This window comes from Ovis canadensis, chromosome 22, assembly GCF_042477335.2.
Source record: "Ovis canadensis isolate MfBH-ARS-UI-01 breed Bighorn chromosome 22, ARS-UI_OviCan_v2, whole genome shotgun sequence".
Classification (NCBI taxonomy): Eukaryota; Metazoa; Chordata; class Mammalia; order Artiodactyla; family Bovidae; genus Ovis; species Ovis canadensis.
Window position 1 is genome coordinate 29726945 of NC_091266.1, and position 26608 is coordinate 29753552.

At 36.3% G+C, this 26608-nt stretch overlaps 1 protein-coding gene across 8 annotated transcripts in view; it reads left to right on the forward strand.

The window, feature by feature from the left end:
- EXOC6 (exocyst complex component 6) overlaps positions 1-26608 on the forward strand; it is a 193188-nt gene that overhangs the window by 111348 nt on the left and 55232 nt on the right. For 5 of the 8 annotated variants that reach the window (XM_069567526.1, XM_069567529.1, XM_069567527.1 and 2 more), the window contains exons 18-19: positions 3595-3774; positions 26293-26434. In XM_069567526.1, coding sequence (XP_069423627.1) covers positions 3595-3774; positions 26293-26434 — 322 coding nt within the window. Of the gene's footprint in view, positions 1-3594; positions 3775-15197; positions 15228-26292; positions 26435-26608 lie in introns of all 8 variants that reach the window. The other 3 variants (XM_069567524.1, XM_069567525.1, XM_069567528.1) reach the window with 1 other exon arrangement.

The window sequence follows — 26608 nt, forward strand, 5'->3', positions numbered from 1 at the left end:
ATATGGCTTTAAAGGAGTGCCAACTCATTCTCCCCCTGCTGTGTTCGCTGACAGGCCAACACAGGTTTTTACCACTGTTGTGGGTCAAACAGGAGATGACAAGGGTGAACATTAACATTCTAGGAATCAGTGAACTGGACATTCTAGGAATCAAGATGGACTGGAACGGGTGAATTGAACTCAGATGACCATTATATCTACTACTGAGGGCAGGAATCCCTTAGAAGAAATGGAGTAGCCATCATCGTCAACAAAAGAGTCTGAAATGCAGTACTTGGATGCAATCTCAAAAACGACAGAATGATCTCTGTTCGTTTCCAAGGCAAATCATTCAATATCACAGTAATCCAAGTCTATGCTCCGACCAGTAACGCTGAAGAAGCTGAAGTTGAACAGTTCTATGAACCCTACAAGACCTTCTAGAACTAACATCCAAAAAAGATGTCCTTTTCATTATAAGGGACTGGAATGCAAAAGTAGGAAGTCAAGACATACCTGGAGTAACAGGCAAATTTGGCCTTAGAGTACAAAATGAAGCAGGGCAAAGGCTAATAGAGTTCTGCCAAGAAAATGCACTGGTCATAGCAAATACCCTCTTCCAACAACACAAGAGAAGACTGTACACATGGACATCATCAGATGGTTGACAGCGAAATCATTGATTATATTCTTTGCAGCCAAAGATGGGGAAGCTCTATACAGTCGGCAAAAACAAGACCGGGAACTGATTGTGGCTCAGATCATGAACTCCTTATTGCCAAATTCAGACTGAAATTGAAGAAAGTGGAGAAAACCACTAGACCATTCAGGTATGACCTAAATCAAATGCCTGACAGTGGAAGTGAGAAATAGATTTAAGGGACTAGATCTGATAGATAGAGTGCGTGATGAACTATGGACTGAGGTTCATGACATTGTACAGGAGACAGGAATCAACAACATCCCCATGAAAAAGAAATGCAAAAAAGCAAAATGGTTGTCTGAGGAGGCCTTACAAATAGCTGTGAAAAGAAGGGAAGTGAAAAGCAAAGGAGAAAAGGAAAGATATACCCATTTGAATGCAGAGTTCCAAAGAATAGCAAGAAGAGATAAGAAAGCCTTCCTCAGTGATCAATGCAAAGAAATAGAGGAAAACAACAGAATGGGAAAGACTACAGATCTCTTCAAGAAAATGAGAGATACCAAGGGAACATTTCATGCAATGATGGGCTCAATAAAGGACAAAAATGGTATGGACCTAACAGAAGCAGAAGATATTAAGACGAGGTGGCAAGAATACACAAAAGAACTATACAAAAATAGCTTCATGACCCAAATAATCACAATGGTGTGATCATTCACCTAAAGCCAGACATCCTGGAATGTGAAGTCAAGTGGGCCTTAGGAAGCATCACTACGAAAAAAGCTAGTGGAGGTGATGGAATTCCAGTGGAGCTATTTCAGATAATGAAAGACGATGCTGTGAAAGTGCTGCACTCAATATGCCAGCAAATTTGGAAAACTCAGCAGTAGCCACAGGACTGGAAAAGGTGAGTTTTCATTCCAATCTCAAAGAAAGGCAATGCCAAAGAATGCTCAAACTACCACAATTACATTCATCTCACATGCTAGTAAAGTGATGCTTAAAATTCTCCAAGCCAGACTTCAGCAATACATGAACTATGAACTTCCAAATGTTCAAGCTGGTTTTAGAAAAGGCAGAGGAACCAGAGATCAAATTGCCAACATGCGCTGGATCATGGAAAAAGCAAGAGAGTTCCAGAAAAACATCTGTTTCTGCTTCATTGACTATGCCAAAGCCTTTGACTGTGTGGATCACAATAAACTGTGGAAAATTCTGAAAGAGATGGGAATACCAGACCACCTGACCTGCCTCTTGAGAAATCGGTATGCAGGTCAGGAAGCAACAGTTAGAACTGGACATGGAACAACAGACTGGTTCCAAATAGGAAAAGGAGTACATCAAGGCTGTATATTGTCACCCTGCTGATTTAACTTCTATGCAGAGTACATCACGAGAAACGCTGGGCTGGAGGAAGCACAAGCTGTAATCAAGATTGCCAGGAGAAATATCAATAACCTCAGATATGCAGATGACACCACCCTTATGGCAGAAAGTGAAGAAGAACTAAAGAGCCTCTTGATGAAAGTGAAAGAAGAGAGTGTAAAAGTTGGCTTAAAGCTCAACATTCAGAAAATGAAGGTCATGGCATCCAGTCCCATCGCTTCATGGGAAATAGATGGGGAAACAGTGGTTACTTTATTTTGGGGAGCTCCAAAATCACTCCAGATAGCAATTGCAGCCATGAAATTAAAAGACGCTTACTCCTTGGAAGGAAAGTTATGACCAACCTAGACAGTATATTCAAAAGCAGAGACATTACTTTGCCAACAAATGTCCATCTAGTCAAGGCTGTGGTTTTTCCTGTGGTCATGTATGGATGTGAGAGTTGGACTGTGAAGAAGGCTGAGCACCGAAGAATTGATGCTTTTGAACTGTGGTGTTGGAGAAGACTCTTGCATGTCTCTTGGACTCCAAGGAGATCCAACCAGTCCATCATAAAGGAGATCAGTCCTGGTTGTTCATTGGAAGGACCGATGTTGAAGCTGAAATTTCAATACTTTAGCCACCTGATGTGAAGAGCTGACTCATTTGAAAAGACCCTGATGCTGGGAAAGATTGAGGGCAGGAGGAAAAGGGGGCAACAGAAGATGAGATGGTTGGATGGCGTCACTGACTCAATGGACACAGGTTTAGGTGGACTCTGGGAGTTGGTGATGGACAGGGAGACCTGGCGTGCTGTGATTCATGATGTCGCAAAAAGTTGGACAGGATTGAGCAATTGAACTGACTCACTGACTGTGGGATATTGATTTTCAAGGATACTGTGAACCTGGAGCTAGTGAGGAAGAGTGAAAAGGGGCACATTAAAACATCACAGAGCTTGTTTCCATACCAAGGTTCAGCAGTTTTTCATGAGTAGATGCTGCTTGAATTGCTGCAGGCTTTGAGTTAATTTCCAGACCTCTGGAAAAATTGATTTTTGACAATTTTTGCTAGTTTTCTTGTTGCTTTAATGGATCAGAAAATGTTTGAGTATTCTTACTCTGCTTTTTTTCATCACTCCATTTCTTTTCTCTTGAGAAGTTAACCTTTTTGGGGGAGCAGTGGGTGGGGGGTGGGCCTTTTCTCCTCAAAACAGCAGTAATGATTTCATTTCTGATGTGATAGTCCCACTTAATTTCCCTCAGTGAGTCAGTGGGTATACGTCGTCTGCATTCTTGACAACTTTTGCTTTCCGTTTCTGTCTCTCCCAGGATCTTAGAGCTGTGAGAGCAGTTCAGAATTGATAGCTGATAAGTTATACTGCCAAATACAGACAAAAAAAGTAAAAGTGAAGTTGGAGGAGAAAAGTGATGTCAAATAGAGTACTTTCAACCAGAAATCCTACAGTTTTGTTGGATTTTGAATAAATGTTTAAAATATTAAACCAAAGAAATATAAAAAACAAAATTTGGAATTTTAAGAAAACTTGTTTATTTACCTGATTCTATAACTTATTTTTCACTTTTTGTTTTGTTGTATCCTGTCAGGATGCCCGACATGCAGCAGAGGGAGAAATATATACCAAGCTTAATCAAAAAATTGATGAATTTGTTCAGCTTGCTGATTATGACTGGACAATGTCTGAGCCAGATGGAAGAGCTAGTGGTTATTTAATGGATCTTATTAATTTTTTGAGAAGCATCTTTCAAGTGTTTACTCATTTGCCTGTAAGTATAAATAATGTCAAAAAATTGTTATAATTTTGCTTACTAAAATATATTTTAGGATTCAGTTTTAGTTGGAGGCTTACTTGTTTAAACTACTTCCTAGTTTGAATATTTCCTTTTCTGTAAATAAATTTCTGAAAAATGTTAATCTGACTTTTTTTTGAGTTAAAATTGGTATATAACATCATATAAATTTCAGGTATATAACATTATAAATTGGTATTTGTGAACACTCCAGTGACCACTATCATAAATCTAGTTACCATCTACTTCACCCTCCCCCAGCTCCTAACCCTCTGGTAACCACCAGTCTGTTCTGTGTATCTATGAGTTTGTTTTTGTTTTGTTTGATTCTACATAAAAATGAAATCCTATGGTATTTGTCTGTCTCAATCTGACTTATTTCACTTAGCATAATAGCCTCCTGGTCCATCCATGTTGTCGCAGTGGCCAGATTTCCTTCCTTTTTTACAACTATGTGGCATTCTGTTGTGTATATATATGGCACATTTTCATTATCCATTCATGGACACTTAGGTTGTTCTCATATCTTGGGCTGTTGTAAATTATGCTTCAGTGATCATAGTGGTGTATATACTTTCAAATTAGTACTTTTCCTTTTTTTCAAATAAATATACACAACTGAAATAGCTAGATCATATGGCAGTTCTACTCTTAATTTTTTGAGGAATCTCCATATTATTTTCCATAGTGGTTACACCAGTTTACATTCTCACCAACAGCATATGGGGGTTCCCTTTTCTCCACATTCTATGCAATACTTATTATTTCTGTTTTTTTTTATTTATATATAATAGCCATTCTAATAGATGTGAGGTGATATCTCATTGAAGTTTTCATTTGCATTTTCCTCATGGTTAGGATGTTGAACATCTTTTCATGTGCCTGCTGGCCATCTGTATGGCCAGCAAAATGGCTTTAGAGAAATGGCTCTTCAGATCTTCTGCCCAGTTTTTGAGTTGTTGGGTTTTTTGTTGTTGAATTATTTGAGTTCATTATACGGCAAGGATATTAACTGCTATTGTATATAATTTGCAAAAATCTCTTCCTATTTGGTGGGTTGCTTTTCATTTTGTTGATGGTTTCCTTCAACAGAAAACATTTTTTGGTTTCATGGAGTCTCATTTGTTTATTTTTGCTTTCGTTTCTCTTACCTTTGGAGTCAGATCTAAAAAAAACACAGCTAAGACCAATGTCAGGGAGGTTACCTCCTATGTTTTCTTATAGGAGCTCTATAATTTCAAGTCTTTTTAAGTTTTTTTATTCATATATTTTTGGTTGTGCTGGGTCTTTGTTGCTACTCATGGGCTTTCTCTAGTTGCCATGAGTGGGGGCTGCTGTTCCTTGTGGTACACAGGCTTCTCACTGAGGTGGCTTCTCCTGTTGTGGAGCATAGGCTCTAGGCACTCAGGCTTCGGTAGTTGTGGCTCATGGGATCTCAAGTGTGGGCTCAGTAGTTGTGGTGTGCGGGCTGTAGTTGCTCTGTGGCATGTGGAATCTTCCCACTAGAGATCAAACCTGTGTCCCCTGCATTGGCAGACAGACTCCCATCCACTGTACCACCAGGGAAGTCCAGTTTCAAGTTTTTAATTGATTTGAGTTAATTTTTATGTATAGTATATGATAGTGGTCTAGTTTCATATTTTTGCGTATGGCTGCCCAGTTTTCCCAACCCTGTTTATTGAAGAGATTCTCCTTTCCCCATTGTATGTTCTTGGCTTCTTTGCTATAAATTAGTTGTCCGTGTATGTGTGGGTTTATTCCTGGACTCTCTATTTTGCTCCACTGTTCGGTGTGTCTGTTTTTATACCAATGCCATGTTTTGATTAGTATGCCTTTGTAGTATAGTTTGAAAAAAGGAATCATGATACCTCTTTAGTCAATTGTTTGCAACTTTACTTTGTTTTACTTTTTAACTCAGATAACTTACAACTCACTTCCCACCAAAGCCAAAACAAAGCCCTGAAACTGACAACATATTCTTAACTAGAAATAAACTGATAGAAGTAGTTTTCATGAAACTACTTCAGTATGATCAGTGACTTTTCTTTTAGAAAAGGCCAAGAAATTATTGGATATTTGTAGACCAGAGACTAAAAGTAGAATAGGAGCATTGCTCCATCCTGTTATGTAGTCATAGTACATTTACATCTTGAATAATCTGTTGATGAACAGATTATTTGAGTGTGAGTAGGCTGAAACACTGGATTCTTCCTATGAGGGATGCAAAGGGAATTCCCTGGCAATCCAGTAGTTGAGAGTCCATGCTTTTGCTGCTGGGGGCCCAGTTCAATCACTGGTAGAGGAACTAAGATCCGACAAGACTAGTGGCACTACCAAAGAAAGAAAAAGGTAGGCAAGACGAAACAGTGGATAATGGGATGCACATTTTCTCATTCCGTTCAATTCAGTCGCTCAGTCATGTCCAACTGTTTGTGACCCCATGAACCACGGCACGCCAGGCCTCCCTGTCCATCACCAACTCCCAGAGTTCACCCAGACTCATGTGCATCCAGTTGGTGATGCCATCCAGCCATCTCATCCTCTGTCGTCCCCTTCTCCTCCTGCCCCCAATCCCTCCCAGCATCAGGGTCTTTTCCAATGAGTCAACTCTTCACGTGAGGTGGCCAAAGTATTAGAGTTTCAGCCTCAGCATTAGTCCTTCCAATGAACACCCAGGACTGGTCTTCTTTAGGATGGACTAGTTGAATCTCCTTCAGTCCAAGGGACTCTCAAGAGTCTTCTCCAACACCATAGTTCAAAAGCATCAATTCTTCGGCACTCAGCTTTCTTCACAGTCCAACTCTCACATCCATACATGACCACAGGAAAAACCATAGCCTTGACTAGATGGACACTTGTTGGCAAAGTAATGTCTTTGCTTTTGAATATGCTATCTAGATTGGTCATAACTTTCCTTCCAAGGAGTAAGCGTCTTTTAATTTCATGGCTCCAGTCACCATCTGGAGTGATTTTGGAGCCCCCCAAAATAAAGTAACCATTGTTTCCCCATCTATTTCCCATAAAGTGATGGGACCAAATGCCATGGTCTTCGTTTTCTTAATGTTGAGCTTTAAGCCAACTTTTTCACTCTCCTCTGTCACTTTCATCAAGAGGCTCTTTAGTTCTTCTTCACTTTCTGCCATAAGGGTGGTGTCATCTGCATATCTGAGGTTATTGATATTTCTCCTGGCAATCTTGATTCCAGCTTGTGCTTCCTCCAGCCCAGCGTTTCTCATGATGTACTCTGCATAGAAGTTAAATCAGCAGGGTGACAATATACAGCCTTGATGTACTCCTTTTCCTATTTGGAACCAGTCTGTTGTTCCATGTCCAGTTCTAACTGTTGCTTCCTGACCTGCATACAGATTTCTCAAGAGGAGGTCAGGTGGTCTGGTATTCCCATCTCTTTCAGAATTGTCCACAGTTTATTCTGATCCACATTTTCTCTTTAGTTATACTCTAAACTAACAGAACTACTGTTAAAATGTGAATGTAATAGTTTTGTACAAAAAAAGTAGGAAGAAATTTTTACCTTTTTAATATCATAATAAGATACAGGTGGACACAAAAAAGTTAAATCTGAAGCCTACCCAACTGCCTCTAACCATCTCCTTGTTTAAAATGAAAAGAAAAAAAAAGACGTTATTCTCCCCATCTATTTCTCTATCAAAGGGCCAGTTAGAATATTTGAAGGATGGTATTGCTTAAAAATAGAAGAATTTCTTAGAGATTTTTATAGTGGATCTGTGCCAAAGAGCCTTTAGAAGCTTACCCAGGGTTGATACTATATTCCTCACTATTTCTTCAGTTGAAAAAGGGAACCTGTGTATTATATATATAATTTTAATACCACCTCCCTAGTAGCTCAGTTGGTAAAGGATCTGCCTGCAGTGTGGAAGACCCGGGTTCAATCCCTGGGTCAGGAAGATCCCCTGGGGAAGGGAATGGCAACCCACTCCAGTATTCTTGCCTGGCGAATCCCATGGACAGAGTTGCTGGTGGGCTATAGTGCATGAGGTCACAAAGAATTGGATATGACTGAGCAACTAAACAGTATTACAACAATTTCAAAAAAGTATGCATTAAATAGTTATTGAATTAATTTGCATTCACCTTGTCAGTATAAATCTGTGTGCTTCCAGCCAAAACCAGCTCTCACAAGTAAACACCTTGCTCATGCGTGCACGCATACACAGGTACACATCTTGTTTCTGCGTTGCAGTATGTGCTTCACAGGGTGCCATGAGATGATGGGCAAGGGTTTTGTGCCTAGCTCAGGTGAGGTTAAGAGAGATTATATATTAGAGATGTTTGGGGTAAATGCCTTACCTCAGGTGGCTGACATCTAGAGGGAAGTCCTGCTTTTTCATAGCACATACTCTGCTGACGTTGAGAATGACAGACTCCTGTCACTCACCTGATCTATAACAATATTTTGTGTAGTTTTAGGTGAGTGTGTGCCATTTTGGATTTTTATCTAAAATCCCATCTAACATGGGTGTTTCTGCAAGGAAAGTTCACTTTTATAAAATGTAGACCAACAGATTCAACAACAGCAATATATAGGACATAACCAAATAAGAAAATTATGGTTTACAGTTAGGAAAAGAAAAAAATGGTACTAATACAGTATATTCTTATTCAAGGGATGAACTCAAAGCATAATTCCCAAGCAAAAATATTAAGTTGTTGACTATGGTAAATTTTAGCAAGATTGATTATTATGGCTGAGTATATTAATTCTCTGAAATGCTGAAATTATATAAAATATTCAGTTAGTTTGTGTTCTTTCAAGCAAAAAACAGTGTTATTAAATGCATTATTTTTCTAAGCAATATGTGGCGATGTATAAGCTGCCATTTTAATTTAAATATTTTAAGCTAAAAATAATCCGTCATCTTCAGTTACCTTTGGACCCAGATAGAGAGTGGGCCCAGTTTTGGAGTCTCTCAAACTAAAAGAATCTTCATAAGGTATTTTTTCATCACAGTCAGCCAGTCCCAAGTCAACCAGCTTAGGTAGAATTAGTTATCCATGAAAAATTATGGGGAGGAGCTGGCTCTGGCTCCGTGATTCTTGATTTTGACAGGGTTAATAAACAGTGCCATGAGTTAGAGTCAATGGGAGCTGTGAAACCAAGGGTCACTCTTTCAAATAGTGCAAGTGTTGGCCAGTATTGCAAGTAATTGGACAGACAAGTAGATCCTGTAGGATAAAGATAACTGTCTCACCCCATCCCTGAAAAAAAAGTACATAAGACTGTCAGTTTAAAAGCTCCATTCTTAACTTCACTGCATATTTACTTTTTGTAAGTCCCTATGATTGTTGCAAAAGATTATTTTTCCCATCAGAGTCATGACTTGTCGTTGCTGACCACATTGCCTAGTAAAGGTTTCATTGATTCTAGAAAAGTTATAATCCACCGGATAGCATTTTGTTCTCTTCTCACAGGGTATGAGAACAATAGAACTTAGTGAATGATAATGGTTTTGATGGAGCTTAGAGAAAGAACTTCATTGTCTTTCTCTTTTCTCTTTACCACTGTAGTTGTGGTAGGAAGCTGTAGAATTTGGAAGGTCACCAATAATGTCTACTTTAAATGCCTCCAGTCTCTATGGTTGAATGGGTGAGAGAACTGGTATATTATTGTCCTCACCTGTTTCTCTTAAGAGTCAGCCAGCAAGCCCGTGCAGAGGATGAAAAGCCTGTGTCTTGCTTCCATGTTAGATTATCTCCTCATCTGCATTTCCCTGTGCTCTAGCAGAGAAGCCAGGCTCTCTGCTGGCCACAGGAATTAACAGTAACTGAAAAAGCAATATTTGTAATAATGACAAGTATTTCCCCATACCCAGAATGTTAAACTTCCCTACTAAATATATTATCTGTCTTCAGGAAACTTACCATTTAATGACTCAGAGTTAAGCCCACTTATATGTTACTGTTCTTAGGGACCAGAGTGATGAAGGGAAGAGAGCACAGGGTGGTCTGTAGAGTTAGAAGGACTTATGTTTGAACCTGAGATTTTTAACTTCCTGGCTGTGGAGTCCTGGCAAGTTGCTTAACTTCTCTGAACTCCTTTACTTCTGCAAAATAGACATAATCCATTTTCCCCATAGGACTTCAGTTCCCTTCAGTTCAGTCGCTCAGTCGTGTCCGACTCTTTGCAACCCCATGAACCGCAGCACACCAGGCTTCCCTGTCCATCACCAACTCCAGGAGCCCACCCAAACTCGTGTCCATTGAGTTGGTGACACAGCCCAACCATCTCATCCTCTGTCGTCTCCTTCTCCTCCTGTCCTCAATCTTTCCCAGCATCAGGGTCTTTTCAAAAGAGTCAGCTCTTCACATCAGGTGGCCAAAGTATTGGAGTTTCAGCTTCAACACAGTCACCCATAGCACTATCAGAGAATGAAATAAAGTCATGTGTAGAATAGTTGGCTGGCAGGGTGCTTGACATAAAGTAGCCCCTATTAATAAATATTTTATCTTTCCTTCTTCTTTCTTCCTCTGTTGTTTTAAAGCTTTTTATAGTATTAGTTTTAGTTCAGTATCATTACAGTTTTTTTTCTTGTATTTATGCCTATATTTTTGGCTTGTATTATTTAGTTTTGAGTTCTGTGCTTTTGTATTATATAGCATTTTAAAGACTTCTTCATTAATTTTTAAAGATATTCACTATAAAGTATATTTATTTGAATAATTGTTACAGCTTGACTGCTTACAGTGCTTACAGTGGCTAATGGTCAGATGCTGGCTAATGTCAGTGAAGTGTGATTATTGCATGATATAAATATTATTTTATCCCCAAATCAGTACTGTTGAAATCAGCAATGTTTACTGTTTCAAATGTGTAAGTGAACTTTCTTGTTTCTGATCATTTTTTCCTGACAGTTAAAAACTATTGCTCAGTAAAGAATAAAATTTTTAAAAAGTTATCTTCTGTTATCTTTTAAAAGAAAAATTACTGTTAACATTTTGACATGTGTTCTACAAGTCATCTTTTTCTAATGCATTTATAACACTTTTAAGCCTGACTTGTAAGCAAGCTTTGTGGTTTTTAAATAAGATTTTATATTAGCTAGAAAATTTGAAAACCATTCAATTTTGAATTTTAAAACCATTCACTGTTAAATTTTTAAAAGCATTCCGCATTCACTCACCACTTACAAGTCTATAAATACAAGATATTGTTGAGCAGCTTGCAGTTATTTAGTAATTCATGACTGCCAAGTAGAACTCAGTAATCTCTTACTGTGAATACAGTACCACCTAAAGACCCAGCAGTGATCCACTGGAAACAGTAGTTACCGTTTCTTTCTTTCATATATGCTAGTGATGTGTTTGTTAAAATAAAGATGTTTTATTGATTTACAACCACTAAGGGATATGTGTAAATAATGAACCTGGTGCCACTAACTTTTAAATTTGCGCTTTTAATTTCCATAAACAGTTTAAAAAACGTTATGCTTTCTGTGAGAAACAAGTATATATATCCAGTGAACGAAGGTGCATGATTTAGATAGAAATGGATAGTGTCTAACTTTTAAAACCAAACTCTTAAGAATTTTTTTCTGGAGATGCAGTACTATATTGAAAATCCTGAGATTCACGGTCTAGGCCTGATTATTCCAGTTAACCAACATTATGTAAGTTGACAAATCATTCAGACTCTGAGTTAATTTGCTAATTCATATGTTTCATTTCATAGAACTAAAAATGAAGGCTGCTTTTTAAAAAATATTTTAAAAATAAAGGTTATTTTAAAAATTTGCTTCAGTTAATATGTATACATGGTAATAAGTCAGTTATCCCAGAAGTCTTTGGGATGGAAAATAGCCTTCCCATCTCCCCCAACCACAGACTACCATTTCACCATACGTTTTCATTTCTTCTGGTGGTTATCTTAAAGAGAGAATATCTTGTGAGTCCTTACTAAGAAAGATAAGGCACATGTATTCAGTAGCGACTTCTCACTTTGTCCTTTTTCTTCAGTTTGATGTTCTATTTCTTAGGTTTATCGCTCCTTTATATAAAATAGTTATACTATTTTTTGTTCCTTTTCTTTAGTCAGTATCTTAATTTGCTTCTATGTACAATAAAGACATTAGCCTCCCTACCCTTCTCTCTGTCAATTCTTCATCTGATGTTTTCTGACTGCTACAGAGGCCTCTGTCTCCGCTTTGTACCAGTTGCTCTCTAGAATTGCTGTATAGCTGTTTACCTGGGACTTTCTTTCTGTGATCTCCAGAGTTGGAAACTGTATCATGGATTTCAAGTGTTTTTAGTGCTTTACTGGTTGGTTTTGCTAAACTGCCACGGTAACTTTCTCCTATTTAAGTCCTTGCATATCATGAAATATCTTCTCTGTCCTTGTGTTTGATTGATAGTTTAGTAATTCTAGGTTGAATAGTTTTTCTCCGACGATTTTTGTTGCATTCTACCATTGTCTTTTGGCATCCAGGTTTTAGGATCTATTTTTTATTCTTTAATATTCTAAAATGTCATGATAATGTGAGGAGATGTAAGCTTTTATTTCATTTACTTAGCTCTTTATTCAATAACCCCTTTCTGTCAAAGGGGAAGTTCAGCACAGGAAGCTTCTCTTTTATTATTTTTCAGATAATATTTTCCCTCCACTTTTCTGTTCTCTCTTTCCTGGACTCTTAACTAGATGTTAGAGTTCCTAGACTGATCTTCTTTATCTTTTATCTTTTCCTTCATTTCCTATCTCTCTTTTTGTTCTCTGTTTTGGGAGGAGTTCTCAATTTTATTTTCAGTCCATCTAGAGAATATTTTATTAGTTATATATTTTAATTTTTAAGGAGTCACTCTGTTTTAAATGTGTTCTTTTCTTATAGAATACTGTTCTTTCTTTTTTAAAAAATGTATATATTACCTTTCAAATCTCCCTGAGGTGTTAGATGTTGGTTTTTTTTTTAATTAATTAATTAAATTGGCTGCTGAGGCCTCTTTAGTTGCAGCATGTGGGATCTAGTTCCCTGACCAGGGATCGAACCTGGACCCCCTGCATTGGGAACACAGTGCCTTAGCCACTGGTCCACCAGGGAAGTCACTGCAGGGTTTTTTTAAAGGATATTTTCTGCTCCTTGAATTATCTATATTACCCTTGAATAGGATTTTTCTTTGTTCTTCTCATTCTCTTTTAACAAAGAATGCCTGAAACACTGATTTGCGTTTACTCTGTTACTGTATAAATACTCTATTTTTTGATAGATTTTTTTTTCCCTCTTAGTTAGGAATCTGACTGGAAATTTTTTAAATTTGGGAGGCACTTTGCCTAGGATTCTTAACCTTAGAGTGAGCAGATATAGAGCTGTCCGTGAGATTGTGGTTTCCTTTCTTCAGGGCTGACTTCATGGATGTGTAACATGTGCTATGGCACATGGTCCTGAGGTTAGAAGGGTTCTGCACGTGCTTCGGTGCTTTGCTGGCATCTTGAAATTCTTACAGATTTTTGGACAAGGGACCCCACATTTTCATTTTGCACTGAGCTCCACAAATTGTGTAGCCATCACTGCCCCTCTTTCCATTGTCACAACACCTCCCCCCCCCCCGCCGCCTCCTCCTTCTTGCTCTCTCTCTCTCTCTCTTTTTTTCTACCTACACCAGGAGTCTCACCTCTCCCTCTAAAGTTTCTCTCACTGTGGAAAAATGCTTGTGCTCTGTAGTTAGGGGATCACTGGCACAGTTGTTCTAGAGATCTTTAGTTACTTACCCTGTTTCCCATTGCATTTCTGGCATCTGTCCTCTCTCATGTGCACAACTGGACCTCTGATACCAAGCTGGCTCCCAGCTCCACTGTAGCTCCCTGGTAGCATGTAATGGGCAGTTGCCTTCTCTTCTCTGTTTAATCTGTCTTCTGGGTGACTTCCCTGGTGGTCAAGGTGTTAAGACTCTGCACTTCCAATGTGGGGGGCACAGGCTTGATACCTGGTCGGGGAACTAAGATCCCACATGTCTTATGGCATGGCCTAAATAAGTAAATAAATAAACATTAAAAAAAAATCTGCTTCCTGTCTCCTGGAAGGTATCCCTTAATGAATTCCTCCACGTGCCTTCATTTTCTGTTGTTAAACATTTTATTCCTGTTTTGTAATTTTGTGCTTCTTGTATCCCTTGTATCTCAGGATCAGTGGGAAGCAAACACATTAACTTAGTCTACTGTCTTGATTTTGAACAACTTCTTTCCTTCTCTTTGAAATAAAATGATTGGATGAGATCACCTCTAAGGTCCCTATGTATAAAATTTATTATTAAGTGTCACACAGGTGTAAAGTCCTGACTTAAACTTAGATTTATTCATTCTGGCACCTTATTTTCTTTTTTAGTTTTGCTCTTTTATGTTCTTTGTCCTTTGGTTCATACTTTTTCCCTGAATTAAATATATAGATGTACATGTCTTGACTTCACTGGAAACTGCAGAGGAGAACTTTAATAGTCAGTAGTACAATCACAAGCTTTAATCACCCTTTCTTTTATGTGATACCAGAAAGAATTATATTAAAAATACAAAAATTATATTTTTTAAATTGTTACATAAGCAGCTTTGAATACATTTTAGTACTTTCCTTATCAAGTGAAAACATGACCATATATTTATTGTATACATATATGCTAACAAATTACTTTTTTCTTATTTCAATATTAATCTTTAAATATATAATAATAATGAATAATGTTGATGTGATGACTTATTGACTGTAACATAAAAATTGTAAAATGTGAACAATGATGAAAGAATCACAAGTCCTGTGACTTACCTGTTCATGTTTATATATTAAATGTTGTTGACTGACTTTTATTGACTACATTACAGAATTTTAGCTAAATTTCATCTTGGCTTTATGACTTTTATATCTCACATAGAATTATATACCTCTTACACAATTTGAAAGATTTGGGGAAAAGATAGTTGAATAAAATAACTGTTGTGATGGGATTTTGCTAATCCAAACAAAATTTTTTTGGAAGTTAAATCTAGAAAGGACCTAGAGGTTACCTAGAGTCTAGTCCAGTCTTCCAGAAGAATGAATTGTCTGGATAACACAGCTGCCAACCTACTGCTTACTGTGGGTAATTATAGTAATCTACCTAGCTAGTTAAATGTCTTCCTCCATTTCTGCTTGTGGTTTCTCCTTTACTCCTTGTGTGTTTGGTAAAAAGGAGAAGTTCCCATATGCAGGGCTACCTTCAGCTCAGGCTAGATCAGATATTCAGGTGTCACTAATAAATAAATTTTGAGTTTTAAATTGTAACAACAGAAAGTCAGCTGGCTTGTGTATGGTGTAATTTTTTACTGCTTTAAATTAAATACCACTTCTGTTGATATCGGAATACATTTTCCTTTTTTATGATTGCCTGTTTGACTTCCTTCTCAGACTAACAGCAGTGATCATGCAGCCATGTCGGTAAGTAGACACAAGCTCAAGCTAGCATGTGAGTTAGAAAATAATGAACTTCCTGCAGGCTTATTTTTCTCTGCTTAGGTGCTTATGGAAATTTTTAATTGTTTTGGCAGTGTTCTTGATACATTTGTAGTTTTTGTGGAAGCCAGAGTTTGAAGATAATAACTAGTTGTTTTGGTGAAGCAATCAAGATTCTCTGGGACTTGATTGTGAAAGTTAACGTTATGTTGCCTCTGTGGCGAGCGCAGTGCTCTGGGGACATCTCTCTGTGGTCATCTCAGGTATGACAGGCCATGCTTGAGATATTTTCCTTATCTGCAAGTGAGTTCAGTAGTTCAATAAGAATATGTACTCTAGAGATTTTTGTGAGGGTTAAAAGAGGTAGTATACATGAAATGTTCAGAAAAGTGCCTGGCATAAAATGAACACTCAAAACGTATTAGTTGTTATATTTGTTTGTAAGATTATTTGAGCTTTTCCTGAATGCTTTTTCTCTATAACACTTATCCCAGACTCTACTTGTAGAAATCTCAGTGCATAACAAAGCATAGCTCATGACCCAATTCAAATGTTTCTTTTTCACCAAGCCCAATAGTGTTCATTGCCTTCCTCAGCATCTACTCTTTTTTAGTGGCTTTGTCATATTTTGCTTTTTATTGTATTGGTTCATCCTTTTCACCTCCAGTTACAAGCTCTTAAGAGCCGAAATAAGAAATGTTGTCCGAGTATAGATATTGAAAAATATTCTTATTTTTGAAAAAATATCATCTAGCATTTGAAATTTCAATATTCCTAACCTACATTTTGTCCTTTCTGTTCTTATTTCTATTATCAAAGTTCAAATTTTGATTATCGTAATTATCTTCTAATTTGTCTCTGCCAATAGTCTCTCATTACTTCTATTCATCCTACATATCAAAGCCAGATAATCCTCTCCAAAGCACATTTTAATTTCATTTTCTCTATTCAGAAATTTCAAGGTCTCTCACTTATCTACTGAATTAAGTGAAAATTCCACAGGCTAACGAATAAATGACCTCAGTCTCTTTCTGATACATTTCTGACCATGATTTAACCTGGGCGTTTAAAGTGGAAAATTCACTCTGCCCTGCATCTAGCTTGAGTTTTCTACCTTGTCTTCATTTAGAACTAAAAATTTTGAATCTCTTCCAAGAGCCATCTTTAATGCTACCTCTTTCATGAAGCTTTTACTGATTCTACTTAACCTTATGTTGATACTTTGTCCCACTTTTGTGGTACTTATTTATAGTTTGTCTTGAACCATGGTTGTAGACTTTCCTTCTTTCTACTCTCAGAATTTAATCTCATTATGTCAGGAACTATATCTACTCATCATGGTGTCTTCTATAGTACCTAAACAATGTCTTATGTGGAGGAAGTGCTTTAGAAGTAGTTTTAAAGTTAACAAGAGAGGAATAGTGAATCACTAGACTATTATAAAGATAATTTTCTTGTATGTTTAAAAAGTATGAAAAGTATACTGCAGGGAGTTCCCTGGTAGCCTAGGGGTTAGGATTCTAGGGTTTCACTGCCAGGCCCTGGGTTCAGTCTCTGGTCAGGGAACTGAGAATCCTGCAAGCTGTGTGGTGTGACCAAGAAAAAAAAGCATACTGTAAAAATCAGAAGTTTTGAATCAAGAAATTTATTTGTCAAATATAGAATACTTTCTAGTTTTGAAGAGAAAGTTTACATTCTGTTATTTGCAGATAGGAATTTAGAAAATGTCTATGTGAATGTGATATAGTAAAGATGGTATCAGTACCATCAGATGAGTAGAAATATTTGCATGGTTACTCATTCCTTATACACCTCCTTGAAAGGATAGTATAATAACTCAGATCACCACAGCTATAAATGTTGAATAGTGATTAAAAAGAACCCATAGCACGAAAATAACTTGCAAATTCCCAACACTAAGGACTAACACTTTGACCTATTGAAGAGACAGACCCTCAAGCTTTCACTTGACCTTTTTGCTCATTGAATAAATGTTCAGTTCATTTCAATAAATGTAGTAGTTGTTAAGTACCTATTAAGCGTGCTTACAGATTTCCTGCAGATAGACCATATGCATATTCAGAATACAGAAGTGATGCTAACCTTGCTATCCAAAAAAAGAACCTCAGATTGTTTCTTGTCCTGTATTTAAGAAGGATGGTGGATTTGGAGATCAGTTTTAGATAAATGTGAGTGAATAATTTAGAAAGATTTGGCACTTGAATGTCCAGTGTTTTAAAAAAGTTACTTATTTGAAATAGTTCTTTCTATGGTGATAAGCAAGGTATTTCTGTGACGCATTTTGATACTTATTTCCATACTTTATAGTAAGTTACTTACAAGTACACAAAAATCAACAAAAGCAAACCACTGGTAGTATGGCAATGGAGAAAGAGAACTTTGAGAGAAAACATAAATGAAAAAGTTGAAAGCAGTCAAGGTCCAGTGGTAGTAATAGAACTTCTGTTTTTTCTTAAGCTTTTTCATAATGTAATAAAACAGTTAAGTGATTTTCACTGTTGGAAGTTAATTGCAAAAAAAATCTTGCTTTTTAGTTGAAAGTGAACATACTTGAATTTTATAACTTTAATCCTTTTGGGTATTAAGTTGATGTCTCTATTAGCTAAATACTGACTAATCTCGGTGAGAAATTTGATTTCATAAGTTTGTAAGCCTTATGTGCCAGGCCCCTCTGTCCATGGGATTCTCCAGGCAAGAATACTAGAGTGGGTTGCCATTTCCTTCTCCAGCGGATCTTCCCAACCCAGGGATCTAACCCGGGTCTCCTGCATTGCAGGCAGATGCTTTATCCTCTGAGTCACCAGGGAAGCCCATATATAGCATAGCATACTTAAATATTTCCCTGCTGTCAAAGGTTGTAGAAAACAGTATTTTGAATTGCTTTTAATGAGGGCATAGTTGGAAGAAGTAGTGGCATTAATAACAAAGGGCTTTTAGCACGAGAATTTTGGTAGGAAATCAGTGGATTAAGGGAGAAGTACAAGACCAACCTGTAAGTAACAGATTAAGGAGATATAAATGGAAATAAAGTGGACTCTATATACACACGCGGTATTAGTACATACATGTATATGCACACTTACAAATAACCTTTTACTTCACTCTCTTATGGCTATAGATGAAACAGACTATATAATTGATGCAAGCTTTATGAGCAAAGGATCGTTTTTAACAGGAAGATTCAGTATCAAAAACAGATGAAAACATACCATCTAGCAGTTTCAGTACCAGATGGCAACAGAGAATTTGTGTTTGTAAGGGTACTTGAGTTTTTGCACATAGGGGTAAGTTCTAGGAATGCAAATAGTATCTTTCCTTTTAACCTGTATTACACAATAGAAAGAAAAAAATAGAAGGTAGTTCTCTCCTCATACCACCCCCCACAAGAGTTAAGTAGGCCAAGGATTGGGGGAGAGAAGAGTCTAAAATATGTGGATAAGAGGTTGTTTGAGTTGGAATTATGTTTATTATGAGCAGATAAAGAAAGTGAAAAAGAGGTCAGATCCCCTGAAGTGAAAGAAAGGAGATGGTAGAGAAAGATGTTGGAGTCAGAAGTTTCCTGTGCAAGCCATGATCTGATGATGCTCAAGAACCTGTATTTTTTTCCTTCCCTGTATAGAACAGACAGGAATTGATAAGGGAGAGGATAAAGGAGATTATACTTTGCAGAGTGACCCAACAAAAGAGCAAGTTTAGATGAATATTATATATATATATATGCAACAACATTTAATCACTTCCTTTTCTTTCATTCAGGAGACTAGGCATTGTAAGGAAGCTGTCCTGTTTTAAAACTTTCTGCCTCTGATGAAAATTGATCTGATAGCTGGTAATAGCATTGAGATTTAAAGCCTTTGTTTGGAAACAAGAAGGAGACAGTTGACAAAGACCTACTGTAGATGTCTGTAAGGACTTATTTTTCACTCTCAGAATATTGTTGAATGTCATTTGCAAGATTGTTTGTAGAAAAAAAAAGTGCTTAGTAGATGACTTACCTTGTTTGCTCCCTCCTCCCATAATAAGTTTTGTTCTGTTTTAATATGTATCCTTCCCTCACAGGATACATTTCCCTGAATAGTTTAAACTCCTCTTCCAGGTACTCCCTCAACTGAAAGTGACTAATAGTATCTACCCTAACTGCATTCCCACAAATCTAGGATTTGGTTCAATGAAATTACCTGTTCAAAAAATCCTCAACATTCTAGATGAGTATACCCCAAACCTTTGAGAATTCCCAAATTTGAGAGTATGGCTGTGCCATGTAATTTCTTTCAGGAAACACTGTAAAATACAGCTGAAAACTATAGATCTTAACGAGAGTTACTTTATCCATGTCAACTAACCGAATACAGCTAAGCCACAGTGACTTGGGGAGGTTGGGACTTTGACTGTATTCAGTCTCTGAATAGTTCCTCCCTGCCCACAACCCATTTCACAGAGTACCTAACTCAAATGTGAGTCTCAGCAAATGAAGCCCTGCTTGTACTGGACTCTCGGAGCCATCCTTAAAAGGTTGAAATCTGGATATAAATGCCTTGAATGGCAAAGGCCTACTCTGTGTTATGTTTACATATGTATGGCTATGTTTATAATATACTGGGCTTCCCCAGTGGCTCAGATAGTAAAGAATCTGCCTGCAATGCAGGGGACCTGAGTTTGATCTCTGATTGGAAGATCCCCTGGAGAAGGGAATGGCTCCTCACTCCAGTATTTTTGCCTGGAGAATTCCATGAACAGAGGAGCCTGGTGGGCTGCAGTCCATAGGGTCACAAACAGTCGGACATGAGTGGCTGACTGACACTTACTTACTTACCTCCTACCTGTATATATTAATAAGAGAGAGTCCGCTTGGGTGACATTTGTCCATTTTACTAATGATTGTGTGGAAATAGTCTATACTCTTCTAACCTGTTAGTGATTCTGACAACTTCTTTGCAAATTTTAAGTTGTACTGGGGTTGTGAAATAGTAGTTTTTAATGATTATATAGTCCTAATACTCTGAGCTGGGTGCTTATGTAAAGAAAAAAATGAGGCTCTGACTCTGCTATGACAGAGTTGTTGCTTTAATAACAGTTCTTGGATGTTTCAGGTTTTCAGTCTTAATTCCTGTGGCTTGACCGTAGTATTCAGTCACATGTGGAAGTTTACAGCTTGTCTTAAGCTTCTCTTGCATTTCTTACATTTGCCAAGGGAGAAGGTTATAGGGCCTTGATATTTTATTGCTTCCCTATTTAAACATGTACCTAATTGCCCAATTTGCTGTTATCAAGTGAATTTAGGAGGTAGGAAATATCTCTGTCACAACACAGACTAGCTTCCTCTTCATGCTACCTTGGACAAAAGTGTGTTTAATCTAGATTTCTGGTATAATCAATAGCTTCAAAACCTTGACTTCTTCTAGACTTCACTGCCCTACTTGTCCTTGCATTCTCTTTCTGCTTATTAAAGTTAAGAGAAGTTTGACGATATCATGGGACTGCTGTGACAGCAGCAATGATATTTGCAGGAAGCTAAAAATCTGAGTGCTATATGTCATCTAAGGCCATGTTCAAAAGATTGTTTAAGGAGAAGGAAAAGGCCACCAAAGTTTAATGAGATCGGTGGTTGGGATGGGACTCCCCTAGTGGCTCAGTGTTAAAGAACCCACCTGCGAGTACAGAAGACTTAAGAGATGTGTATTCGACCCCTGGGTTGGGAAGATCCCTTGGAAGAGGGCGTGGAAACCCATTTCAGTATTCTTGCCTGGAAAATCCCATGGACAGAGGGGCCAGGCAGGCTACAGTCCATGGGGTTGCAAAGAGTTGGACACGACTGAAGTGACAGTGTGCACACACACACACACACACACACACAGTTGGGATAAGGAAGTTAGGATAAGGCATGAAATAGAAATGTGCCATATATTATAAGTGACCTGAAGTTTCCCCAGTTGGGAGAATTTTTTTCCCAACTTTAAGGTATTTCTGTTCTTTTTAATCTGTGCATATGTGTGTGTGAATGTGCATGTTTCTGTGTCCCAAGAGCAATACTTTATGTTATGTCTCATATCATTATGGTTGAGAATTGTTAAAAGAAGAAAAGCCTAAGAGAGGAGAAAGGGAATTCATAATTGGCTATGGGAATTGTGGTTAACTGATGTGATAACCAGTTCTTTGGGGACTAGAGCTACTTAGATGCAGACAGGAAGAATATGAGAGGAATACAGAAATGTAAAGGAGGTATTTTGGAGAATGTTAGGGACATTAGAGTAAGTATATTTTGGTAGACCTATTAATTTTGGGGTCATAATCTCAAAACTGTTTTCAAGATTGTATTAAAGTTATTTTTAAAACTTGCTAAAGAAATTCATCTTGATATTTAAACCTTTAAACATACATTCTATATTATTGGGAATCAGAGACATTTCGGTATTATACCATGTGTTTAGCCAGAAAATAGATTAAAACCTTACTAGATGATGGAATCTTTGTGTATTTGTAAGTCACCTTGGGGAAATTTTCATGTTTTAGGTATGCTTTTTTCCAGATTGAAAAACATTTTTTATGTTTGAGTAGTAGTACATTTAAGTAGTTTCATATAGTGAAATTTAAATTAGTGATTCTTTTGTAAAATAGAAAGAATTATAATAGGTTTCTTAGATTAAAATGTCTATTTTTTAACTTGGCATCATTTTTCAATAAGAATGCATTTCTGGTTTTAGTGTTGGATACTCCATATTTGATGAAAGACCTCACTCTTTTAGACTATGTGTTTTAAAAGGCTAAAAATTGTGGTTCTTTAGGAGACTGACCAATTCATCAAAATATTTCCTTCTTTCGTCTTCCTTCTGAAAAGGCTATTTCGTATCTCATAACTGCAATTCACACTGCAAATTGAGAGGCAATAAGTTTGAATACTATAGCAGTATTTTGCTGTTTTTATTTAAATAACTTTAAAAGTCACATAGAATCAGAATTAATAAATTTGCTTACCAATGTTAGATTTAATATTCAAATTGACCATGATTTTCTTCAAGTTTTTAAGTTTTTCCTGACAAGTTACATAACTTTTCAAAACAAAACCTGCTATCAATTTAAAGAATAATAAATATAGTGCATAATATTTCTGAGTCTATATATTTTTTAACTTAAATAAAAAGTAGCTTATTGTGCAAAGTTGATCTTTTGTGAAGGTATAAATAAAAGAAAATGGATTCTCCTGGGATCTTTAAGGAAAATAGACCAACACAGAAAGAATGATTGTGATTTCAAGAGCACATTTTTATGTAAAGTGTATTTGAGAGAATGAAAGCAGCATTGAAAAATGCTTTCAAATAATTATTATTGAAATCAAGCCTTGCTATTTTATTAGATCTTTGAAATAAGAGAATGGTTAGACAGAAATGAAAACTTCAAATGAAAATTTAAATGTGTCAAATTAGTTTTTAAGTATTCTACATTTCTCTTACTATTATATTAGAGTAGATCTATCAAAGTGTTACTTTGAAACCAAAACTGTTTTGAGTTATAATCTAATAAAATGTGTTGTATTTTTGTTACCATGTCATTTTATGATGTTTCAAAGGAAACAGAGTATCTTTACCTAATCTATAATAGTAAATTATTCTGGAAATTTGGCTTGACATAAAAACAGATGTGTTTTCTTGATTCCTTTTAAACTGAGGGTTGGTGGTTCGTGGTTTATTGTTCCTGTGATTGGCATTAAAAGCCTTATTTCACAGCTTGCAGTGAGGGACTATTGGATAAAGACTGTCTGTGTTCCACAAACTAAATTCAAAAAGTGTCAATCAAGGTCTCACATAGGTTACTTAGAGAATGAGTTTTCTTACTGATTTCACCAAATGTCGCCTCATGCTGTCTTTGATTGGCACAGCCTGGCAGGGAGGATGGATGAATCTGTCACCGACTGGTTAATTGTGTTGCTGGTCTCAGTCTGACATCAGGTCTTTGACTCTTAAGTGGCTCAATACAAAACAAATTAGCAGATTGTAGTCATATTTCTCATTCTATATGCTTTGACTTTGTTGAATGCAGTCCATAAATCATATTGACTGACACACAAGTAAATGATGAAAGCTGCTTTTGAGACATGAATCTAGAAAGCAGCACTGTGAAGGTGCCATGGAAGGATGCATATGGTTGACCCTTTGGGAATTTCCTAGGAGCCAAATGTCTCTTTACCACAATTGTTCTTAGAAGAAAAGCTTTTGGGTAATGCGAAAAGGATCTAATATGTCAGCAGATTCTCTTTTACAAGTTCCTTTGAAATACAAGAAGTTTGTCCAGGGGTTTTCTCTCTTTGCAAGTTGTTTTTCAGCAAAATGTGAGAGCAGGGTAAGAAAGTAGTTACCTTTAAAAGCTTGGCAGGTGTTTTTACATACTTATTGAAATTTATGTTAAAGAAAAAGAGAATGTTGGCAATAGTTGCAATTAACTTTTCAGACGAGAGGAGCAGAAATTTCTAGGTGCTTGATACTAAATGTGCTGTATTTTCTCAGTCGCTTCATTTAGTATTTTGGCTTTTTTTGTTGTATTGTTAAAAACCAGAACATCTATAATGAAAACGGCCAGTTTTAAAAGATAGTTGTAAAAGTACTTAGATTATTTTTGTTCTAGAAGGTGATACAATATTAAAGCATCAATAATAATAGCAAAATAGTGTTCGGAAAGGAGTGTTTTGGTTATACAAAAGTGTACCAAGGGCTACAGGCATCAGAAATGTTTGGGGGATATGCAAGTTTCTGGAATATTAAAATTTTCTGTCTCAAAATAAGTAATAGATAAAATTTAAGAATATTTGGTCACATTTTATAGTCAAAAAGTACACATTAAAAAAAATTGATCTTATAGAATATAACTGTTTAAAGGATTTGAACCTTTGATATCAATTTTGAGCTAGAAAAAGGAATTTTTCATTTCAATATTTTATAAACATTTTAAACTTCTGTCTTTGAGAACAATAAGCCTGTATTTAATATGCATAATCAAAGGAAATTGCATGTGTTAAAGAGAAACACGTGTGAGTGTGTGTGTGTGTATGCAGGTGCACGCACGCTTGTATGTTTTCATTACCCACATCCACCAAGTTTATGAAATAGCCTGTATTTTTGTACTAGTACCATTATTTTGGCTCCAGTACTATTGCTGCATAGTCATATGTAGCATCTGAACCCATGTTAAAATTTTACGCAATGTGTTTGTTTATGAAATGAATGTAGTAGTAACTGTTTTGGCAGTTTATTAATCTGTTTTTGCAGTTAGTACATTATAGTGGCAACATAAGTAGGACATGGAGCTGATTTGATGGAGAAGTACATTAAAACTAAAATGTGCTAATTGTTCCATTAGATCAAAATGACATTTCCACTAAGTTTTTTCAAGCCTATTACATTGTAATTAAATTACATGCCATTGATTTCTTCTTTTTCTGTCTCTCCCCTCCTGCTTCTCATTCATATTGATATTATTCTGCTTGGGAAATGGAGCTGCATGTCTCCTAGACTAAATCTTCTTGGTTTGGGGATCTTGAAGCATGCTGGGTTTTGCATTGTTTGTTACATTCCTTTTTGGCAGTTCATCAGTATTTGTCAGATAAATTGTTTGCATCAGCTTTTATCTCTAAAGTTTCAGATTTAGATATTGGCATTCCATTTCAAATGCAGTTTGTTTTTTTTTTTTTACTGTGCATAGTGTCTAAATGTTAAAGATTCGTAAGGACTCATAAAAGTTGCTTGTTTCTAGTCTGACTTGAAATGTGTAATCGACTGAACAATCTTTTTAAAATGTATTTGTGTTCTTGTTTTCTAACAGATCAGTCCTATGTAAACATTTTTGCATCAATATATTATAGCATTTATGTTTGGAAGATTTTTGTGATTTTGTAGCTTTATTGGCCTTTGTGATAAGTAGGAAAAGCATAATGATCACATATCACTGGGTAAATATTTGTTAATGCTAATAAGGCAAAACATGGACATCTTACAAAAGTTCTTAGTTCTAACCTTAGTCATAGATCTTTGAATCATATGGGTGTCAGTCCATCACCAAATCACATAATTGTGGGTTGGAGATAGCCATACTAGCAGTGATATTACACTGGAAAGCTTTACCTGAAAGTTTTCTTTTCAACTGTAGTTAAAATAAAAAGCCTGCTTGAAAGAACAATTTATACTAAAGGCAGTATTATATTGTGATTCAGCTATATAATCTAGAAGCTAGACATTTAAAATTGTTTTTATAATTTTAAAGAAAATATAGCCTGAATCAAGTCAAAATTCATGTGGAGATTTAGGAGCTTATTATAGTAGAAAATACAATGATATTATACTAAAAGACAACCACAAGTATTTGTAGCTCACTTAACTTTATATTTCTAAATTATCAGATGATTTTAAAACTTAATTTTTAAAACCTAATGAAAAGATCTGTAGAGGATTGTGAAATCATATTGGTATGCAAACGTCTTTTTCTCCCTCCTAATTGAAGCTATACTCCAAACTAAGCTTCCTATTAGAAGTAAGAACTTAATGACTCAAAGTATATTTTATAAAGACATTTTACTTATTACATACATATGAAAGTATATGTTATAAAGTATATTAGGTATAGTTAAATTATAATAAATTACACTATTAATTCTTGGCTTGGTTAATTATATAAAGGAAAGTTTAAAAAGCATTATATGAATAAATGTTCCATCAACATGACAGTTATTTTATGTCACAAATGGCATATTTTAATGTGCATTTTTAAAAATACTTGAGATATTTAAAGAGATATGGAATAATCAATAGATTTTAAACACAAACTTTAATTTTTCTACATACAGTTATAGCTTTAATGATGTTTATATCATGAGAATGACAAGTCAACAGAATGTTACTTTCAGTTCTTACGCTAAAAGACAGCCACTCAGAATACAGAAAGGCTATCACTAAAAAAAATGCCATGAAAAATTTTTGTGATACTTTATGATATGATACGTTTCTTTGTTTGTTTATTTTTTGGTTTGGATATTTGTTTTAAACAGGGGAAAGTTGCCCAGACTGCTTGCATGTCAGCCTGCCAGCATCTGTCGACATCCTTAATGCAGATGCTACTGGACAGTGAGTTAAAACAGATAAGCATGGGAGCCGTTCAGCAGTTTAACCTAGATGTCATACAGTGTGAATGTAAGTACCTTATTGGTTAAAATGATGCATTTCTAGGAATCTATATGTAAATTCTATGGGAAAATGGTATAGAGTAGCATAGTTCATTAAAGAGAGAAGAGGCCTGATCCAGCTAAACTTTCGGCAGCCTTAGAAGCAGCTTCCTTCTAAGAAGAGAAAAATATTTCAGTTTCA